Source organism: Zea mays, chromosome 4 (genome assembly GCF_902167145.1).
Source record: "Zea mays cultivar B73 chromosome 4, Zm-B73-REFERENCE-NAM-5.0, whole genome shotgun sequence".
NCBI classification, from domain to species: Eukaryota; Viridiplantae; Streptophyta; class Magnoliopsida; order Poales; family Poaceae; genus Zea; species Zea mays.
The window spans coordinates 211660495-211682021 of NC_050099.1; the positions used below are offsets into that span (position 1 = coordinate 211660495).

Here is a 21527-nt window from a genome sequence, read left to right on the forward strand (position 1 = left end):
AGGGCTGGAGTGACCAGCCCTTGCACTCTCGCAGCAGACCGTGAGTGGCTGGTGGTGGCGGTGCTTTTCCAGCGCGGTAGAGCTAACTTGAGTGAGGCTACAAGCTGCGGAAGGGTGCGGGGAAGCCTCTGGTGCTCTCGGTTAGGCGATGGGGTGGTTGGGATGTCCTGGCCACGACGACAAGTTTCGGGCGACAATGGTGGGCGGCGCAGAGCTCGCCGGAGTCGGGGTTTTGCTTGGGGAAGTGAGGCGAGGTGAGGGATGAACTACTGCGCACCGGGGAGGGATTTATAGGCGCCCTCGGGCACGGCTAGGCGTAGGCGCGGGGGAGGAGCCGACCGTGTGCGGCGCGCGCGCAGAGAGCGGCCAGTGCACGGCCAAGCACTTGAGCACGCGATCGAACACGTGGCGACACAAAGTGTGGTCGCTTTCAAGCATCCATTGGCTCCAAATCTTAGCAAATTTCAACAGGATCCTTATGAGAGATTTCTTCCCCCCGACTCTACTCTAACATTTTCGTGTGGAAGTCGAGGGGTTTTCTGGTCTGTGTGGGGCGTTATCATGTCACCAACGTGGGTTTGTCCGACTGCTTCGTCCCGACGCAAATCTCACGCCAAGTCATGTCAACCGACTTGGGTTTGTCTTCAAACTTCACCAGGGTGTTCTAGGGGTCCTTGCACCACTTTGTTATTTGGGTCAAGTGAATTTGAGTTTTAGAACATGGTGAACGCGTTTGATCTTTGTGAGAGGGTTGGATTTCAGAATTCTGAAATCCTGATTTATATTTGAAGCCCCACTTGAGTGGCTTGTTTGGGGATTTTGCAAAACTCTTTTGGGCAAACTTTATTGCTATATTTTGTAGGTTATTAGTTGTATTACAACTTTATAATTGGCCCAAGTCATGACAATGTGATTTTCTTGGTCTTTTATTGAGTTTCTTTTCAGTGTTCCATTGCTCTAAAGAAAGGGTTTTTAGGGTTTTAGCATTTCCCTTCTTCCTTAAGCTTTATATGGTCAGGGTTTAGCTCCTCAAGTTTGGTGCCTTTTGCCCCAACTAAACCACATGTGATAATAGGTCACAATGTGGGTACTGAGGAGAAACCCTGAGTAACACCTGGGTTTTACAGCCCCTGGCACCATTGCCTTCTTTGGCGGCATGACGAAGGTGAATGCTTGCCGAAGGTGGTCGTTGGAGTTCACCGGAGGTGGGCGCCAATGTTGGTCACTTGTTCTCAGATGTTGTGGATCAAGAACAAGACAACACAATTATCAAAGATCAAGGACCTTCATCCTCTGAAGCATTATCTCCTCTCGGATATAATGATCTTCAGACGAAGGTCATGAAGGACATGCCTTCATCATTCATAATAATAGGAGTACATAGAGATGGTGAATGTAATCCATCAACTCATTCACATGTGTATTTCATAATGTATACATGAACATAAACAAAATTTACATTATGTTGATACCTTCGGCTTGTTCGAAGGTGCTGACGCGAGAGCGATTACAATACAGCGTGAACAGTACGGGGGTACTTTTCACCTATTTATAGGCACGGGACGCAGCCCGGGTAAAAGTACATTTATAACCTTAACATTTACTCATTACTATAACATAAATCATTAGGGACTAGCTAGTCTTTTCCTCTTCGGCTCGGCTCCATGTTTGATCTTCGGCATTGCTTTAAACCGAAGTTGTTTCCCTTTGGCTATAGCTTCGGTCATTCATTGTCGTCGCTTTCGGGCGATGCCTTTGTCTTGAAGTCCTTCAATGAAGGAGAACAGTCCCTTCATGAACTGAAGCTCCCTATGATAATCATCATTATACTGAAAGTACATTGCTAGTCATGTTTTAGGACCTTCGGAAGGGGAAGGTCCCAACAACCGCTAATGAGCAGGCCCAGGACAAATGAAGGGTGCACACCATACCATACTAACGGAGCAATCGACTTAAGTCAGGGATTGGCTTAAGTCAGTGTTACATGCTCACATATACAAATGAAGGGTGCACACCATACCCTACCAATGGAGCAATCGACTTAAGTCGGTGTCACATGCTCACGCATACAGATAAAAGGGTGCACACCATACCCTACTAACGAAGCAATCAACTCAAGTCAGGGATCGGCTTAAGTCGGTGTTACATGCCCACGCATACAAATCAAGGGTGCACACTATACCCTACTAACGGAGCAATCGACTTAAGTCGGGGATCATTTAAGTCGTTGTCACATGCTCACAGATACAGATAAAAGGGTGCACACCATACCCTACTAACGAAGCAATCAACTTAAGTCGGGGATCGGCTTAAGTCGGTGGTACATGCTCACGCTTACAAATAAAGGGTGCACACCATACCCTACTAACAAAGCAATCGACTTAAGTCAGGACGTGCCTTAAGCCGGTGTCACAATCTCAGACATACAGATAAAAGGGTGCACTCCAAACCCCATCAAGAAGAATGCTCAGTATAAAACTTGGGGATTAACTTAAGACGACATATCACGCTCGCAGAAAAAAGGTAGGGACACCCATTAAGTCCCACCTACGCAACTAATCTCAATGCACGATTCAAAGAAAGGGGGAAGCAACCTTAAAGATTAGATTTAAACTAATTATCAATACATTCATAGAGGGGAGGGGCACCTCCCACACAAGCAACAATTATTTACAATACATCATGCACTTAGGTAGAAGCACCTCCAGGAGTGGAATCAACCTTGGGTTCACCGGGGCAAGAGCTTTAGCCGCAATCCCCGATGCAGCTAGAACATCTGCAACAATGTCATCAGGGGCCACAACACTGGGTTTCTTCATTAGAAGACAACCCACGTGAACCGCCTTATCCATCGCTTTATCATACCCCGCCTTCAGAACTTCATGGTCACCCTCTAAGACCTTAATGTTCCGTTTGGCGGTATCCAACTCTTGGGACAAAATTTTCTTCGAAGCACGAAGGTCATTGATGATAGAATGTTTGGAGGACAACGAACTGCTAAGCGCTGACACTTCATCCTAGGAATCCCTCAGTTCATCTCTCTTACGCTCTAGCTCCTCCATGGTAAATCGGTGGCTCCTCTCCAAAGTGGTAAGGGAGTTGGTGGCATCCCTGCATAGCTTGTGCAAAATATTTTGAGAAGAGAGCAACGCTCGATTTTCATCCTTTAGCCTCTGGATATCCTCCTGCATATGGGAGAATTCTTGATAATAGGTTGACAGCATGGAATAAGCAACCTGAAGCTCTCGATGAGTTACCTCGTGAGTTTTATTTTCCATGTCTAACTTCGACTGCAAGGAGGAGCTCATTGCACGGGCGCCATCAAGGAACCCAGTAACTTGGTTAAGCTCTGCCTAGCTTCGGGCGCACCTCTACTCAGCATCAAAGCACTACCGAGTCGTAGCTGAGGAAGCAGCACACAATTATAAAGAATACGAACGAGCAAGAGAAGAATTAGCAAGGGACGGTATTAATGACTTACCAACATTAGCAACCTTCAGGTCATCTATTTGCTTCTGAAGAACAGTAGGATCCCACTACGACAAAGAAGATATCTGTTCGGGCACCTAAGCTGCCTGTACTTTCAGCTGAACGGCCACCTGATTCAAAACGCCCTGCAAAGCAAAAATCAAAAGATAGAGCTCCCATCGGAAAAATACAAAGAAACGTGAACTCCACAACAAATACCTGCAAATTCAATAGAAACACTGGAAGATCCAAAGCTGGTGAAGCCAAGATAGCCCAGAAGTAGCAACATCCGTAGAAGCCACAAAGGAAGTAGGAACAAGCGCCAAAGGCTCCAAATCCCCCAGACGAAGTGCAACACCCATTGGGATCCCAACGCTGGTCGAAGTTGTTGTAGCATCTTCAGGAACTTGACTCGGGGTGGCCTCTTTAACCAAGGGGGATGGCAAAGACTTACCAGCACCAGCACCAGAACCACTAACCTCCAAAAGTGGTTGGATCGTCTGGACGAGATCTGATGGGCAGGGTAGAACTTGTTGCCACAGCATCGTCAATCGGAGGCATTAGCGACCCAACCTGAACTTCCATTGAAGCAGCAGAAGGAGAACCAAGCACGACACCCTCGAGGGCTAGAGCACCCTCGGGGGCTGGAGCGCCCTCTAGGGTCAGGACTGGATCGGCGGCATAGCCGACTAATGCAAGAACTCCCTAGGGAAATGGCAGGCTTACTTCTGGCCTAGCCAACAAACCAACATGAGATACTTCATCCGAGCGAACTATGGCAACATCAATAGCATTTATCTCGGATAATTCACGTAGCAGCGCCTTTGGAATGGCCTCTTCAAGAATACAATCCACAACTGACATGGACAAACCCTAGATGTCCACCAGTCTCATTGGGCTACAAGACTTGAAGCATCACTTTGAGCCTTAGAACGCCGCTCGCGCCGGACTAGTGGGAGCACCTCATCATCATCATCATCTTCCTCCATTTCCTCCCCAACATACCTGACTGTCTTCACCATGCCTCCACCTTCCACATCATCCACCAAACCAGCATCCACCACATCATCGCTGATGTCTAGCTTAGCTTGGGTAGACATCGGCTGCATGTCCAACGAACACTGGAGCTTCCTTTTCTTCTTAACCTCTGGAGCATCAGCCGAGGCATCTAGCAAACAAGGTCGTTTGTGCCACGGACTCGCAAGGTTATCTACCCTCTTCCTAGTAGTACTCGACTGCTCGGGGGGCTTCGCACCCCGACTCAGGGCTTGTTCGGTTATTTTCAATCCATATGGATTGAAGGGGATTGATACGGATTGGAGGGGATTTTGACTTACTATGGATTGAATCCCCCTCAATCCATATGGATTGGGATAGAATCGAACATAGCCTCAGAGGACTCCCTGGCCAACATGCCAAGAATAGCCTCAATCTCAGAGTCACTGGTAGGCTGCCGTATCAAGATGAGTCTGCTTATCCTTATCAGGCAGGTCTCGTGCGCAACAACTATGGTTTCCATCTCGTCCGAAGAAAGCCGCAGTCTATGGCTAGAATTGCTACCCTCTTCATGGATGGGAGGATTGGACACAAACTCAGCAAAAGAATTCTACAACAATGAAACAATATGATCAGCACAAAGCATACAATAACTTGGCAAGTGTTAAACGAGAAATCAAGTGATCAGAACCTGAGTTGGCGTTGAAGCCTCCCCAGCGTCCACTACGACAGCGCACACACCACGGAGTTCGCCAAACGATTTACAAAAAGTATTGGTTCCTATGGAGGAGGAGCACTTATAGAGGAATTAGAAACAGAACTATTTTTAGAGTCGGAGTCCTCCCAAACATGCTCTGAGTGATCAACAATAGCGGAGCAGATGTGATCACCGCCTCCGTGGTAGAGTGATCAACTGTGCTAGAGCAGATGGAAGCCATGCCAAACAATCTCCGAGTCGTAGAACTGCTGTACCCGTCAGGAGTCATCGTTACATCGTTATAACTCCACATTTCTTATATATATAAACAATGACAATTTCGAGAGAATTCTTCAATTACAGAATACATTACTTTCATAAAAAAAACAGGAATGCAAGAATGACATCCGGATTCTCTTGTACAATTGATCTTCACGCCAGATCTTAAAAATGCTACTGTTACAAAAAGTTTGTTCGCGACACAATATCTGCGACGGTATACAGTGAGTGAAATCAGCAGGATAGTTACGCAAAAAAGATGGAAGACAAAAAAAAAATACAAAATCATACAGGCGCGCAACTCCAGAAAACTATCATTCCTAATTAACAGGAATAGATATTTAAATAATACACTTACCCTTAAATAGCTTCTCCAACTTCTTTAACAGCTTTTACAAAGCACCATTGGGAACCTCTAGAACTAACAGTTAGTTACAAAAAATTAGTTATTGGATTCCAAATACACTCAGTTAATACCGTAACTAATTGTTAGCTACCTCTCAGCTAACAATTAGTACATTAGATGACTCAACTTAGTTAATAATTTATTAGCTGTTTAAGTATTAGCTCTAGAGATTCTAAACAACATATAAGTAGCCATCAAAATATATGCATCTTCTATTTTAAATTTCTCGCTATCAAGGATAAAAATAAGAATGACTCTCTGGAGTGTAAAACATATATAAAAATGTTGGAAGATGAAAAGATATAAAAAACTAAATGATGATTTAAGAAGTGAATTTTACGAAGCCTAAGAGAGATTTTCGAAGATCCACGCGGTCCAAATCGACCTCACTGTGCTTTCATAGCTTTCTCCTTGCACAGCTGGTGCCACTCCTGCAGCACGGCAGCCTGGAGAGCTCGGTGCTCGGCTTCCTCCGCAGTGAGCTTGGAGAGGGTCGAGGGGCCCTTGGGGTTCCCAAACCCATCTAGTTCCTCGCTCTGCTTTCGCTCCTCTTCCTCCTCTTGCTCGGTCTTCGCAGGTGGGACCTTTGGCTTGGCTGCCTTGAGCAGGGAGATCCTCTCCATGGAGATCTTCAGCCGCTCAGCGGCCGCGCTCTTCACCTCATCCTCAGGCATGTATTCCACAGCACCGTCGGTGATATCATCCAGCCAGCCCTGGAGATCAGATTCAATCTCTCTCGTGATGGATTCATTAGACGCACGCATGACGAATTTGCAGATCATTGTGGTGGTCTCATCACCCAAATCAACATTCCGGCTGACTTCACTTGCCCCAAATATCATCATGCCCACAAACCCACCAAACCATGTCTTTGCTGCATAACATAACTGTAGGAGATGCGAGTTGTTAGTCATCACTCAAAATGTTTACTAGTTATGAATAGGAAATAAAAATACTGCACCATTTAGTATACAGCATGTCAACGGTTTACCTGGAATCCAGCTACTGTTCGGATGAAATGTGAGCAGACTTGATGGAAGGGCTTAGAAGAAATTGACTTCAGTCCACCAAGGAAGGGAGAGCTGTCATACTGTTGAGCGGCCGTGGCCTTGAAACCACTGCCTTCATATGTGTACGTGCCAGTGCACTCCACCATGGCTGGTAGGCTAGGCCATAGCCGGAAATACTCAACTGGAGAGCATTCTAATGGTAGCAGAAGCTCGGCGAGAGGGAACTTGTAGGGTTGGCACCGCAAAACAACTGGTTCCCCAAGCTCAGGCCGAAGTGAGCGCTTCTGCCTCATCATCTGCGAATCCTCTTCTTCTGCATAGTTTCCTTCATAGTCTGCAGATCCACCACTTCCATAAAACGGGTAATACAAAACTTGAACCCAGAGCGAGCATCTCTCAAAATGTGAAACTCCAACAGTCACACTACTTTGGACAGGATCCTGGAGATATAAAAAAGCATTAGGTGATCAATAATGCCAAAGTTTACCCAAGCATAATTCTACAGTGAGTTTTTAGTTTGTAAATAGACCAATATTTGTTTCATGTTGGACATAATCTATCTAGAAACAAGATACGAAACCGATTTTGTTTGCTGGTTATTTTTTTCTCGAACAACGCAGGAGATCTATGTGTCATTTCATTAAGAAGAGAAGTAAGGAGCTGAGTTGGGCGCTGCGGATGCGTTGGTTATGGCTGCAAAAAACGTAGCCTAACCGATCTTGGTCATCCTTGAATATCAAGTTCCGGACAAGGTCCAGGCCTTCTTCAGTATGGCGATGCAAACGGAAGTTGAGAATGGTGCTAATACTCTTTTTTGGAAGGATCGATGGATTCAAGGATAGAGGGTGGCTGATATTGCGCCAAGACTTCTTCAAGTTGTTCCGAAAAGAAAAATCAATACAAGGACAGTGTAAGAAGCTATAACTGGAAGAGCATGGATGTCGGATATTCGAGGGGCCCTATCTGTGGGGGCAATTGCTGATTATCTTCACCTCTGAAACTTACTGTAACTGCTGAATTAAGGCCGAATGTTGAAGATCAGCACATTTTTAGGCTGGCTGCCAATGGAAAATATTCAGCTTAATCTGCCTACGAGGGGTTTTTCATTGGCTCGATTCCTTTTGAACCGTATGAGAGATATGGAAAACCTGGGCGCCTCCTAAATGTCGGGTTTTTCTGTGGTTAGTTGCTCAAAAAAGGTGTTGGACAGCTGATCGTCTTGCAAAAAGAGGATTGGATCACCCTGATAGCTGCCCTCTTTGTGAACAAGAAAGTGAAACAATAGACCATCTTCTGGTCTCTTGTGTTTTCTCAAGGGAGTGCTGGTTCCTTTTGTTGAGACAATTTGGACTGCATACTCTGTCCCCTCAACTAGAAAATGATAGTTTCCTGAACTGGTGGAGGACAATAAGTGAAATGGCAGTTGGACAAATGAAGATGGGGATTAACTCCCTTGTTTTGCTTGGTGCATGGACCTTATGGAAGCACTGTAATCAGTGTGTCTTCGAGGGCGGCAATCCGAGTGTTGCTGCTGTTCTAGAGTAGGTTGGAGAAGAGCGAAGGTTGTGCCGTTGTGGGAGATGGCAGGGGCTAAGGGGCTTATTTTCCTAGCAGCTAACCTTCCTCACGGCTAAATTCTGTTCAAGGGTTGTTGTTTTTTTTCTGTTTTTTGAGGGGTTTAAACCTCAGTGTTATGGCTTGTAAGGGCTTTGGCCTGACTTTTTTCTTCTTCTTAAATATAATGATATGCAGCTCCCCTGCATATTCGAGAAAAAAAGAAGTACCACAAACATCAAAGAGAGCAAAAAATACTCGAAAACAACAAAGACCACAAGACATGTACCCCTACAGCCAGGGACTGAGCAACTAAAAGTCCAGGCTGTTACGACAGTGACATGTGAAAGGGCCTCTAGCCGAGTCGGCTAGGTGGTCTGAGTAGCACTCCTTAGGTTCTGAGTTCGAATCCCAGTGGGAGCGAATTTCAGGTTGAGGTTAAAAAAGGTCACTCGCTGGTTCTCTTGGTCGTATGCACATGAGATGGACTGACCTATGGGGTGCGGATCCTCGTGTAGGGGCTGGGAGAGCTCAATACACAAGTAAAGATCTAGCCTATAGGGGGCGGACCCTCATGTTGCATGGGGGACCAGCTTTTGTGACCTTTCTCGGTCGGGGGCTCCGATTGAGCATCTTCTTAATATAATACCGTGGGGCGGTCTTTCCCCCTACCGGCAGAGTTTTTTAACAACGGTGACACCTAAACCACTAGAATACAAAAACCACAGAGGGATAGGCTACACATTCCTAGCTCGTGCCCAGACCAGGAAGTCTTGCAGTTTGGAGGCTCCAGCTCACCTCCAAAGCCAACATTCCTCAACAATCCTTGTGATCAAAGTAAGAGTGTTCGGCTCTGAATTCTCAGTCACAAGAATTACTGTGCTTCCATATCTCCCAGGCTGTTAAAATGATAAGAGAATTGAGCCCTTGCCTCCTTTCTTTTGGTACTAACTTGACCACCTTCCTCCACTTAGGGAAGGAAGTTTTAGCAATGTTGGGTACCAGCTCTGGCATCTTTATAGCCTGAAAAATATAAAACCAAAGTTGCCTGGAGAAAACCCTCGTTGGAAACGCCTTCAGACAGGGTTTCTATTGGCCAACTACGGTTGCCGACGCCACCAAGATTGTGCAGTCCTGCAGAGGATGCCAATTCTACACGAAGCAAACGCACATGCCAACTCAGGCCTTGCAAACAATTTCGATCACTTGGCCCTTTGTTGTATGGGGATTAGACCTCGTCGGTCCTCTACAAAAGGCGCACGAGTGCTTCACGCACCTATTGGTCGCCATCGACAAATTTTCCAAGTGGATTGAGGTCCGACCTCTCACCAACATCAAATCCGAGCAAGCGGTGGCGTTCTTCACGGATATTATTCATCGCTTCGGGATCCCCAACTCCATTATCACGAACCACAGCACACAGTTCACAGGAAAGAAGTTCCTAAGTTTCTGTATCGACCACCACATTCGTGTGGACTGGTCCGACGTGGCTCGTCCGAGAACAAACGGGCAAGTGGAACATGCCAACGGCATGATCTTACAAGGTCTTAAGCCAAGGATCTTCAACAAGCTGAACAAGTTCGGCAGACGATGGCTTACCAAACTCCCCTCAGTGATTTGGAGTCTGAGGACAACCCCGAGCCGAGTCACGGGGTTCACGCCGTTCTTTCTAGTCTATGGGGCCGAGGCCATCTTGCCCACGGACTTTATTTTCATAAAGTATGTTAATACATATTAATATTAGTTAAAACTATTATTACAACACCTAATCATAATTTCACCATTTATGACTCGCAATTAATAAGTATTTACGCTTTAGGACATATTTATGAGTGTGATAAGTGTGATGAATGTAATGGTGAATGATTACCCCTGTAGTGGTGTATGTTTATTTATTTGGCTTACGTATTCTTTTGTATATGCGATACGCAAATCGATGCTAGAAGTGGACTGTGAGGTAGACGAGCCTAACACGTTCGAGGACGACCCGCAGGACACGTTCGAGCAAGGCAAGTGGATTCTCTCTCTGCATATTCTATTTATACCCAATTAATGCATATAATAATGTTTACTTTTTGGATATACTGCATAAATTGATGGGATTTACCTAATTAAGGATTTCCTAGATTTACCAATTGTATTCCTTGATTACCCTGGGAAAATGCTATGCTTTGCAAATTGATGCTACCGCTCAACTTAATAATGGTTATGTCACTCCTGTTTTAATGTTTCGTAAATGAAATTGGTATTATGATGTTAACCCGATGGTTAAACAAAATTATTGCATATTAATTGAAACATGGAGTGACCACCCAGTAAAACAGTGAAACCATGAGGGTGGTATGAGACGCCCTTGGCTAAATAACTAGGGAAGTCTTAGGGTGTGTTTGGTTTGACTTTTGGCTTTGGCTTTTGCCCCCTAAAAGCCAAAAGCCAACCAAAGGGCTGGATCCAGGAAGCAGCTTTTTCTAAAAGCCGACTTTTTCGTAGTGCAAATCTGAAAGCACCCCTGGACATGCTTTTTGTGGCTTTTCGGATGGATCTGTGAAAACATATATTGAAAAAAATTTAACGACTTTTAGTGGTTTCCACTAAACAGTTTTTAGCTTTTTAATAGCTTACAACCTACAGCTGCTTTTTCCACAGCTCACAGCCCACAGCAACTTTTTTCAAAGCCACAGCCCAACCAAACAGACCCTTATGTTGGGTGCTGGTCGTGGTCGACCGGAACGGGGGCATCTGGCAAGCTCTTATATTTCTGGCTCAGGCAGATTGGATACGGGCATAGTTCCCAAAGCTTTACCCTGCAGTCTGGACTATAAGTTGGTTACGTTAGATGTGCTCTATGCAGTTTGACCATTTCCAGCATTTGCATATTAAGGACTCTAGGGAAAAGCCTCGTAGTGAGACCTTAGTCATTCACCTCGAAAGTGAATACGGGTCTGATCAACCTAGGCTAGAACGGAATCGCGACTCATGGGTAAAGATGTGCCACCTCTGCAGAGTGTAAAATTGATATGACAGCCGTGCTCACGGTTAAGAGCAGCCTAGACTCCTCACATGAATCTATATATATGTAACCACCCCTATGCAATACAACAGGACTTCACAATCTTACATGGTATCAGGGTTAGATCTTTCCTCCCTCCCTTCCTCTCCCTATTCTCTAGTCGCCACCATCTCACAGGGGCAAGCCAACATCATAGTCGTCGTCGCCCCGGGAGGCTCATCCTTGCCTCACGGCGGCGACCACCATCACAGTCGTCGGGAGCCCGCCCAGATCTGGCCGGCTGAGCCTCGGTGCCCCCCACCTCACTAGCTCACTACGCGGCCCCCCTGGTGCTGCGCGACCCGCTGCTGGCACACGCGTGTAGCTGTCCCTTGGCCGCGCTTCCCGATGTCGGCGCCCCGAATCCGCACCAACTGTCGCTTGGCACGCCGACGTCGGACTGCGCCCGCCCTCCTCTGCGCAAGAGCGCGGACTTTCTCCAAGCCGCACAGGGCGTCGTCCAGTGCTGTCGGTCGACTTCGCCGGTGAAGCCCTGGCCAGTGCAGCAGCAGTGCCCAGTACGCCACACACCGTTGTCGAGCTACCTCTCTGGCCCAGGGGTCAGCGCACAAGGCAACCACTCCGCAGTCCTCAGATCCGCGTCGTTAGTCCTCGACGATGGTGTGTCACCGCCCCTGGCGCGCGCCCCTCTCCTCAGCCTGGGCAGGCCCCCTCCTCTCGAACGCCCCTCCCCTGCGTAGTCGTCCTCGATCCGACCCAGCCGTTCGTGTCCCCTCTTCCGTGCTGGCGCGCTGGGAGGCTCGCAGTGCTATAGGCCACGCCTAAGGCACCCTAGCACGGCCCCTTCCTCTCCTTTCCTGCACACCTGGGACATGCCTGCTGTAGGCCACCCTGATGGGTCGATTCAAAAAATTGGTAGATGATCTCGCTCTTAAAGAAATTCCACTCCATGGGCGCAAGTTTACTTGGTCTAATCAGCAGAATCAGCCTACTCTTGTCAAACTTGATAGAGTCCTGTGCTCTATTGATTGGGAGGAGTTGTTTCCTGGTGCAGTGTTACAAAGTGCGGCTTCTGAAGATTCTGATCACTGTCCTTTATTATTGGGTCTCAAAGTTTGCAAAGGTGTTAAAAGGCGCTTCCATTTTGAATCCTTCTGGACGAAAATTGAAGGGTTCCACGAAGTGGTGCACAACGCCTGGAATTCGGTTCCTGTTGGCCACTGCCCTTTCTCCACTTTTGATTTAAAACTTAAAGGGACAGCCAAAGCCCTTCAAGGATGGAGCAGCAAGAAGGTGGGGCACATTGAGACTCAACTGCATCTTGCTAGAGATTTGATCCATCAACTTGAGATTGCGCAGGATGGTCGTATTCTGTCTGTGTTGGAAAGGTGGTTGTTAAGTAAATTGAAGAAGCTCGCTCTGGCTTTGGCCTCTACCAAGCGTACCATTGCCCGCCTTAGATCAAGAATTTCTTGGCTCAAGGAAGGAGATGCAAATTCTAAGTTGTTCCATTCCTTTGCACGGTACAGAAAGAAGAAAAATAGTGTATCCAAGCTTACTGTTGGAAATCAAGTCCTTAATGCTCATAACGACATAGTTGCAGCAGTGGATCAGTTTTACTTTGATTTGATTGGGGCTAGTAAAGACAGAAATATTTTGATTAACCTTGAGGCTCTGGAAACTGCGGCACTCCATCTCCAAATTTGATCGAGTTGAACAACCCCATTACTGAGCAAGAAGTGTGCAATGCTATAAATTCTCTGCCCTCTGATAAATCTCCTGGACCGGATGGATTTACTGGTAGATTTTACAAAATTTGCTGGTCCATTATTAAAGAGGATCTTATGGCTGCGGTGATTGCGATTTGGAACAGAAAATTTGATAATTTTCATAAGCTGAACTCTGCTTTTATCACTCTAATCCCAAAGAAAGATAATGTTGATCAGGTCAAAGATTTTAGACCTATCAGCCTTGTTCACAGCTTTGCAAAACTAATCACAAAGATATTGGCTTCTCGATTGGCTTCATGGCTCAACGATTTGGTCTCTCCAAACCAAAATGCCTTCATTAAGGGTCGCTTTATCCAGGATAATTTCATGTTGGTTCAGCAGACGGCTAAATTACTTCATCAACAAAGGCATCCTTGCCTGATGATCAAGCTGGATATTACTAAAGCTTTTGATTCGGTTTCCTGGCCCTTCCTTATTGAGGTCATGCAGAATCTAGGGTTTGGGCAGATCGGGAGAGATATCATTTCAGGGCTGCTTCTCACTTCCTCTACTCGAGTGTTAGTTAATGGTCATCCGGGAAGCATAATTTCTCATAGAAGAGGGCTGCGACAGGGGGATCGTCTTTCTCCGATGCTGTTTGTGCTTGTCATGGATGTGCTTGGTCAACTTGTCTCTAAAGCAGATGAGGAAGGTTTATTACAACCTCTTTCTACTAGGCAGCTTCAACACCGGGTTTCTCTTTATGCTGATGATGTGGTTCTTTTTATTAATCCTGTGGCAGAGGACATGACTATGGTTTCAGACATCCTTCAGCTTTTTGGTGAGGCTTCTGGTTTATATAATAATAATCAGAAATCTAGTGTCTACCCCATCAGATGCCATGAAGACAATTTAGAGATTATTCAACAGTTTTGGCCTTGTGAGATATCTAGCTTTCCATGCAAGTACCTTGGGCTGCCCCTGTCGTTACATAAATTAAGAAGGGAGCAGGTGCAGCTCATTGTGGATAAAATAGCTAATCAACTACCTGGATGGAAAGCTGATTTGTTGACTAAGGGTCTGTTTGGTTGGGCTGTGGCTGTGAAAAAAGCTGTTGTGGGCTGTGAGCTGTGAGAAAAGCGGTTGTGGGCTGTGAGCTGTTAAAAAGCTAAAAAGTGTTTGGTGGAAACCACTAAAAGTCGCTAAAAGTTTTTCCATATATATTTTCACAGTTCCATCCAAAAGCCGCTAAAAGCAGGTCCAGAGGTGCTTTCAGTTTTGCACTGCAAGAAAGTCGGCTTTTAGAAAAAGCTGCTTCCTAGATCCAGCCCTTTGGTTTGGCTTTTGGCTTTTAGGGGGTAAAAGCCAAAAGCCAAACCAAACACACCCTAAAGCAGGAAGAAGTGTATTGGTGCAATCTGTTTTGACAGGGGTGCTGATTTATAGTGCTATGGTTGTAGACTTGCCTTCTACTGCTTTGAAGGACATTGATAAAATTCGAAGAGGGTTCCTTCGGCGTGGTCGTAAAAATGCCATGGGCGGCCATTGTGCAGTGGCCTGGGGCAGTGTGTGCAGACCTCGAGAGCTTGGTGGATTGGGTATTTTCAGCATCACTGAACTGAGTTGGGCCCTTAAAATGCGTTGGGCTTGGCTGCAAAAAACTGAGCCAGGTCGGCCCTGGGCATCCCTGCCTTTGCATACCCCAAAAAAATTCAAGAGTTTCTACAAGTAGCCTTGTATTCTGAGATTGGAAATGGAGCTTCTACCCTTTTCTGGAGTGATCGATGGTTGGGTGGGCAGCGGATTGGGGATATCGCTCCCCGACTTATTGAGACCATTCCTAAGAAGCTGATTAACAAAAGGACAGTTCAGGAGGCGATCGAGGATAATGGCTGGATTAATGATATTCCTGGGAGTTTATCTGTTGGTGCACTTGCAGACTTCCTACGTATTTGGGATTTGGTGGCCCAAGTTGATCTGTACCCCAATAAGGAGGACAAGCATATTTTTCGGTTGGCTGCTAATGGCAAATATTCGACTAAAGCTGCTTATGAGGGGCTCTTCATTGGATCTGTGGAGTTTGAACCTTTTGAGCGGATTTGGAAAACTTGGGCTCCGCCCAAATGTCGATTCTTCTTGTGGCTGGTGGCTCACAAGAAATGTTGGACAGCAGATAGACTTGAGAAGCGGGGGCTGGATCATCCGGAAAAATGTCCTTTATGTGAGCAGGAGAGGGAGACAATTGACCATCTGCTTGTGAATTGCGTTTTCTCAAGAGAATGTTGGTTCCTCCTTCTAAGGCAATTCGGGCTGCAGGGTTTGGCCCCCCCAACCAACAAATATTAATTTTATGGAGTGGTGGCATCAAGCAAATGAAGCTATTCAGGGGTCCTTCAGAGATGGCCTAAACTCCCTCATTATGCTGGGCGCTTGGATTTTGTGGAATCACCGGAACAGATGCATCTTTGATGGCCTTTCCCCTAATGTTGCTAATTTCCTAATCCATGTGGGGGATGAGCGTCGTCTGTGGGAGACTGACGGGGCCAAGGGGTTGACATCCCTTGTTGCCTCCCTCTCTCATGTAGCCTAGAGTTTTATAGATTAGTCAGTCTATGCTAGTTTCGTTCAGGCCGCCGTAAGGCGTCAGTTGTACCCCGGTCTATTTTAGACCTTGTTTATTTCTTCTTTTAATATAATGATACGCAGCTCTCCTGCGTGTTCGAGAGGAAAAAAATAGGAAACTGTAATCACTAATCAGTAGAAAATAATTGTTAAAGTTCTTCCTTCGAAAAAGAAATTATAAGGACCTGGGAAACAAGATTTCCGAGGTGGCGAACAGTCCGAGAGAAACCATCCATATAATACAGTGCTCCAGAGAGGCCAACACGAATGTCCACCCTGTTGAGTTCTAGCTCAGTCAAATTTAAAATCTGAAACAGGACACACTAGTCAAAAGACGTGATAATATAGTTCCTAATCAAATAATTCAACATTTGAACAAAGCAACATGTGAAGAATCAACCGTAGTTCTTTCAGTTAATACTATATCCGATGCAGGACATCAAGGCCACATTCTTTAGATGTTTGTCTACTTGTATGTGAACACTAATCGTCTAATCATGTCAACTAGTTTCAGTAATCAGTACTTTGTCTATTTGTACAAGAACATTCATTCCTAATGAAACTAATGTAGCAGCAAGCAAGTGTTCAAAAAAAACTTTTTTATTAAAAAATCATTTAATGTTAAACACGACAATTAGATAATTAAATTCACAATTAGAATGTGAGGTGAAAAGTATATTTCAAGTTAATAGTATAGAGAAAGGTATTTCAAGTTAAAGACGACAATCAGTTAATTTCAAGTTAATAGTATATCCAATTTATTAAAAAATCATTTAATGTTAAACACGACAATCGGTTAATACTATATCCGATGCATTAGCAGTAATCGTGGCTCAAAGGTATATTTCAAGTTAATAGTATAGAGAAAGATGCATCAATCAGGCCATACCTTCAGATGTAGGGTGATTCTGCCATCAGTTGGATCTGCCAAATGATATGCTTCGATATAGCACGGATCACTGCTGCCGGTCAAAGTACAGGCTTTTGGAAGCTCTTTATGCAAGGCACTGATTCCCTTTGTTTGTAGGAGAGTTAATTGACTGGGATGCGGCCTCCAAAGCTCCTGAATGGCCTTATGAACTAATACCTCCAATTTTCTATCTTGGGCAGCAGATGCCTCTGAAAATTGAACTGTAAGTTTGTGGTGACTAAATGGATAATCCCCTGTAGCATCACCTACAGCAACCCACCTGAAACAACAGAAGGTATAACATTGTCATTTCCCTGTAGAACTTTCATTCAGGTATACTCGTCTATGTGAACAGTCAAACACTATGGTACACAAGTGACAAAATTAGTAACATGAGTACAGAAATACACTCACCTGTTATTGGGATGGTTTGTTACATATTTTATTACTTGCAACACATAACGTGATTGATGCTTGGTGACAGAATCGGCTGAAGTACTTGCCCTAAATTCTTCCAGTTCTTTAGTGAGAAGTTGTCCTGCTCTTGTATTTCTTGCTCCCAAACGTTGAGCACAAATTAGCACAGCCTGCACATCTTGTATCCTATTTGATGTAGTAGCAGACGAATCAATGTTGAATAATATCTTGTGCATGTTAGATATGATAATATTCAGTGGATCCTCTGGGTCATCAGCTAAAAGGGGATCCAGACCTTCAAGATCAAAGTGTTCAGAAATTGCCCATATCAAGCGTGAAGATATACGTGGAGTGTGAACCTGGAAAGGTACAGTTAATCAAATTTAATAATCTTGGACTATTCTGAAAAAGTAAATGTAGAGCATGGATTTGTTTGTATTCGCTATTTAAAGAGTCAGCACTAGCCTCCTTAATCACTGCCTAGGCGCTAGTAGGTGCCAGCACACTACCCGCCTTAAAAAAACTCGGCCGAGGAGTGAAAGACCGCACTACCGGTATTATATTAAGAAGAGACCGAAACATGGTCCCAGCCGAGAAAACCCCCGAACCGTGACCCCACATCACTAACGGGCTGATCAACTGTCCACTCTGCAACGGCCCAGCTGGAGGGTGGCGCGCAGGATATCGATCCCCGAGAGCGGTGGATCATGGCGAGGGGATTTTTTTAACCAAACCTGAAATTTGTCCCCGAGGGGGATCGAACTCGGGACCTGGAGGTGCTACTCGGAAGGCTTAACCATTACGCTAGAGGCCCTTTCACCACTACCCACATGTGATATCCTGGCCCTGGTGGATGGGATATCCTGGCCCAAGGCTTAACAGAATTAATAGAGTACTCATATCAAAAAGGTGCATCTTCTTTTTCGGAAGCCTATCTCAAAAAACCTTCAAGTTAAGCTTACTTGGCTTGAAGCAATTTGGGATGGGTGACCGACCGGGAAGTTTTCTCAGGTGCGCATGAGTGAGGACAAAGTGCGCACAAAAGACTCGTGTTGGTATGTGGGGAGAATATATGATCCTAGAGAGCTGCCAGGAGTAAGTACCGCTGGTCCGGGATTGGACGGGGTGTTACAAGTGGTATCAGAGCTGACCCTCGAGGTTTCACGGGCGTGTGTGGGCTAGGGGGTTCAGGTATATGGCGCATGACGCATGTGGGCCCGGAGTGGTCACATGGTATGGCATATGACGACACTAGACACACATACGTGGCTAAAAGGGGAGGTTCTTGGATTGGGGTTGACCGACGAGGATGTCGGTCTTCTAAGGGGGTAGATTGTGATATCCTGGCCTCGGTGAATGGGATATCTTGGCCCAAGGCTTAACAGAATTAATAGAGTACTCATATCAACAAGGTGCATCTTATTTTTCGGAAGCCTATCTCAAAAGAACCTCCAAGTTAAACGTGCTTGGCTTGGAGCAATTTGGGATTGGTGACCGATCGGGAAGTTTTCTCAGGTGTGCATGAGTGAGGACAAAGTGCGCACAAAAGACTCGTGTTAGTCTGTGGGGGCAATATATGATCGTAGAGAACTGCCAGGAGTAAGTACCGCTGTTCCGGGATTGGACGGGGTGTTACACCACCTAGAACCAAGTGCTTTTTCAAACACTACTTTTATTAGAAAAGCAATTTTAAGAAATGAGAAATGGCGCAATATTAGTGTTTACCAGGAAAGATGAAACATGGTGAAAACAAGCATAATCAGATCTAAGCAAGGGTAAAGCTTTAGCAAAGCAAAAGCATTTATCTATGTATGTCCTAAAGTAAAGGAGAAGCCTGGGTTAGTGAAAAATGTGCAAGGGTCATCACATCATCGACCTGTGCGAAGGGTAAGGAAGCTAGTCGAACCTAGATCCGTTTAGGTAGTTGGAATGTAGGGTCGCTTACAGTTAAGGCAATTAGTTGAGGCGACAACTAGGAGGCAGACAATGTCACCTTCAAGCTTTGGTACACGAGGACAGCTGCAAATAGAAGCGAACAAGGAGTTTTGATTGATAAGGACCTCAAGAACGATGTGGTGTATATGAGAAGACAAGGAGATAGGATTATGTTAGTCAAGCTTGTCATGAATGATCTGCCCTTCAATGTAAATATCCCACATTCCCTGCAAGTAGGCCACGATGAGTGCTTTTAGACTTTTCTAGAAGACTTAGATGCCATGGTTGGAGTTATACCTATTAGTAAGGAACTTTTCATAGGAGCTCTCAATGGGCATGTAGGTACAACAAGTGCAGGTTTCGAGGCTGTTCATGGAGGTTTCAAGTATGGTAATAGAAACCAGGAGGAAGAGGAATTCTTAGACTTTGCGGTAGCTTTTGACCTGTTGATAGCCAATACTTCCTTTAGGGAGAGAGAATCCCTTTTAGTGAGCTACAGTAGTGTCCAACACTAGAGTTAGATTGAATTTATCCTCACAAGAGAGGACAAATGAGAATGTTTGGATTGCAAGGTGATACATGAGTGTGTTCTCTCTCAACATAAGCTTGTGGTAGCAGCATTCCGTTTCCAAGTACGTGTCAGTAGAGATAAACAAGCCAAGATAGCGAGAACTGTAGTTATTAAGGAGGTAAGGCGACATAAGGCACGACCCTCTTTTTACCTTTTAGGCGGTAAAGCGTAAGACGAGGCGACACCTTAATTATATAATAGAATAAAAAATAGTGGTGGTCTTTTGCTATCTGCCACGCTCGCTCTCGCGCTCTCCTCCACCACCGTTCCCACCGCCGCCGTCCACCGTCATTCGCCTACCACCATGCGTCTATCCTAGCGTCATCGTGGGTCTAGTCTTCCCCTCCTAGACCTCCCCTTTCCCCCTCCTGGTGTTGTCGGGCGGCCTCCCCGCAATGGCTTCTCCATTTGTTTGGGATGATAGGGGAAAACTGCTCGCAAATTCTTTGGACTGCTTGTCTGGTAAAGCTTTCCAACTCTCGGTTCTTCGGAGATATGGATCCTCAGTCCAGCATGCCTCCTCTTCGCCATCGGGCTCATTTCTTTTGATCGCAGTTTTTCATCATTACACTTTTCGTCTTTAGGCTGAATCGGTCAGTTTGGCTTTGTATTCGGTTCTTGGTGGCTCTCCGGCGGGTTTCCATGTTGTTGAAGAATCAGACCGCCATTTTCGTTTTTCCATCGCCTCTAAGAAAGTTGGCTTCATGGTCCTGGCTCTAAAACGCATCATCTCTACAAGCTTTGATGTCTATTTCGCTCTTTGGAGAAATGGGAGTCCAAATTGGAGAAAGGAATATGCTCTTTGGTGCAAAAAAGGAGGATGAAAAATGGACAGTTGTTAAACGCAGAAGTTGTCGTTCTTTAAAATTGGTCTCCATTTCTAAGAATTTGGTGCAAGACTCACCAAGAAAGAAACATGGTCCCTCAGGTCGAATGGACAAGGGATTTCTCAGGTCAGCCATAAAGAGGAAGTCGAAGCTCATTCTTTAGGGTACTCCCACTGATCAGTATCAGCTGGATTTTGTGCAAATTGGGAGTTTCAAATGTCCTTTGCCTCTTAAATTTGAACTCGAGATTTCGTTTCAGTCCAACTTTGAAAACAGGCTCTCCGAAGACTGCTTTAGTTCCTGTTCCAGCCATCTTTTCTCGGATTTCCCAGGATCTGGACAAGGCAGCGTCTCTTTGGGCTCTGTGCAAAACCCGTCTCTCATCGGCTGGGCATGTACGCATGTTGCATGCGCACTCGACAAATGTGGGGCCTAGCATTCTATTGGGTAAGCTTTGCTATCGGTGTCTCTCGAACACCCACTTCGTCAGGACATGTTCTAGCCCGCTCAGGTGTCGCCGGTGTTTTCTGCTTGGTCACTTTGAAAAATATTGCAACAGTACGCACGCCCAACCTACAACACGTCTGATCTAGAGGCCTTAGGCGCACTGCATTAAAAGATTGGCGGCGAGCTGTTGAAGTTGGGCTTCACGGGAAGATTCTATAAGGTGTGTTGGCCAATCATTAAGAAGGACATCATGGCGGCTGTTGCAGCAGTTTGGAGGAAGGACTTTCGGAATTTTCGGGCTCTTAATTCAGCCTTCGTTATCCTCCTTCCTAAGGTTGAGAACCCGTCTAATGCCAAGGAGTTTAGGCCTATAAGCCTCATTCATAGTTTTGCCAAACTAATTACGAAGATCCTTGCAAACCGGTTGGGAGGTCAGCTTGATAGTATGGTGTCCAAGAACCAAAGTGCTTTCATCAAGGGAAGATTTATTCAAGACAACTTCATGTTGGTCCAACAAACAGCCCGCTTCCTTCATTCTCAGAATCAGCCAACAATTATGCTGAAACTGGACATATCAAAGGCGTTTGATTCAGTATCCTGGCCCTTCTTGTTGGAAGTCTTGCGGAGTCTGGGGTTTGGTGCTGGATGGTGTGACATTGTAAGTGGGCT

At 45.6% G+C, this 21527-nt stretch overlaps 1 protein-coding gene and 1 long non-coding RNA gene across 2 annotated transcripts in view; both read right to left on the reverse strand.

Moving 5' to 3' along the window:
- Positions 1-2573: 2573 nt before the first annotated feature.
- Positions 2574-4803, reverse strand: LOC103654561 (uncharacterized). Its single transcript, XR_566171.2, has 4 exons — positions 3688-4803; positions 3482-3614; positions 3258-3403; positions 2574-3185 (listed from the first exon to the last, which is right to left on the reverse strand). It is a non-coding gene; the product is annotated as an uncharacterized lncRNA (long non-coding RNA).
- A 973-nt stretch (positions 4804-5776) lies between these two features.
- The window catches only part of LOC103654563 (protein TPLATE), a 30643-nt gene continuing 14892 nt past the window's right edge, over positions 5777-21527 (reverse strand). The window contains exons 3-7 of the mRNA XM_008681409.4: positions 17076-17437; positions 16641-16941; positions 15937-16059; positions 6838-7296; positions 5777-6733 (exon numbers count right to left, since the gene is read on the reverse strand). Of these exons, the coding sequence (XP_008679631.1) occupies positions 6233-6733; positions 6838-7296; positions 15937-16059; positions 16641-16941; positions 17076-17437 (1746 nt within the window). The 3' untranslated portion in view covers positions 5777-6232. The remainder of the gene's footprint in view (positions 6734-6837; positions 7297-15936; positions 16060-16640; positions 16942-17075; positions 17438-21527) is intronic.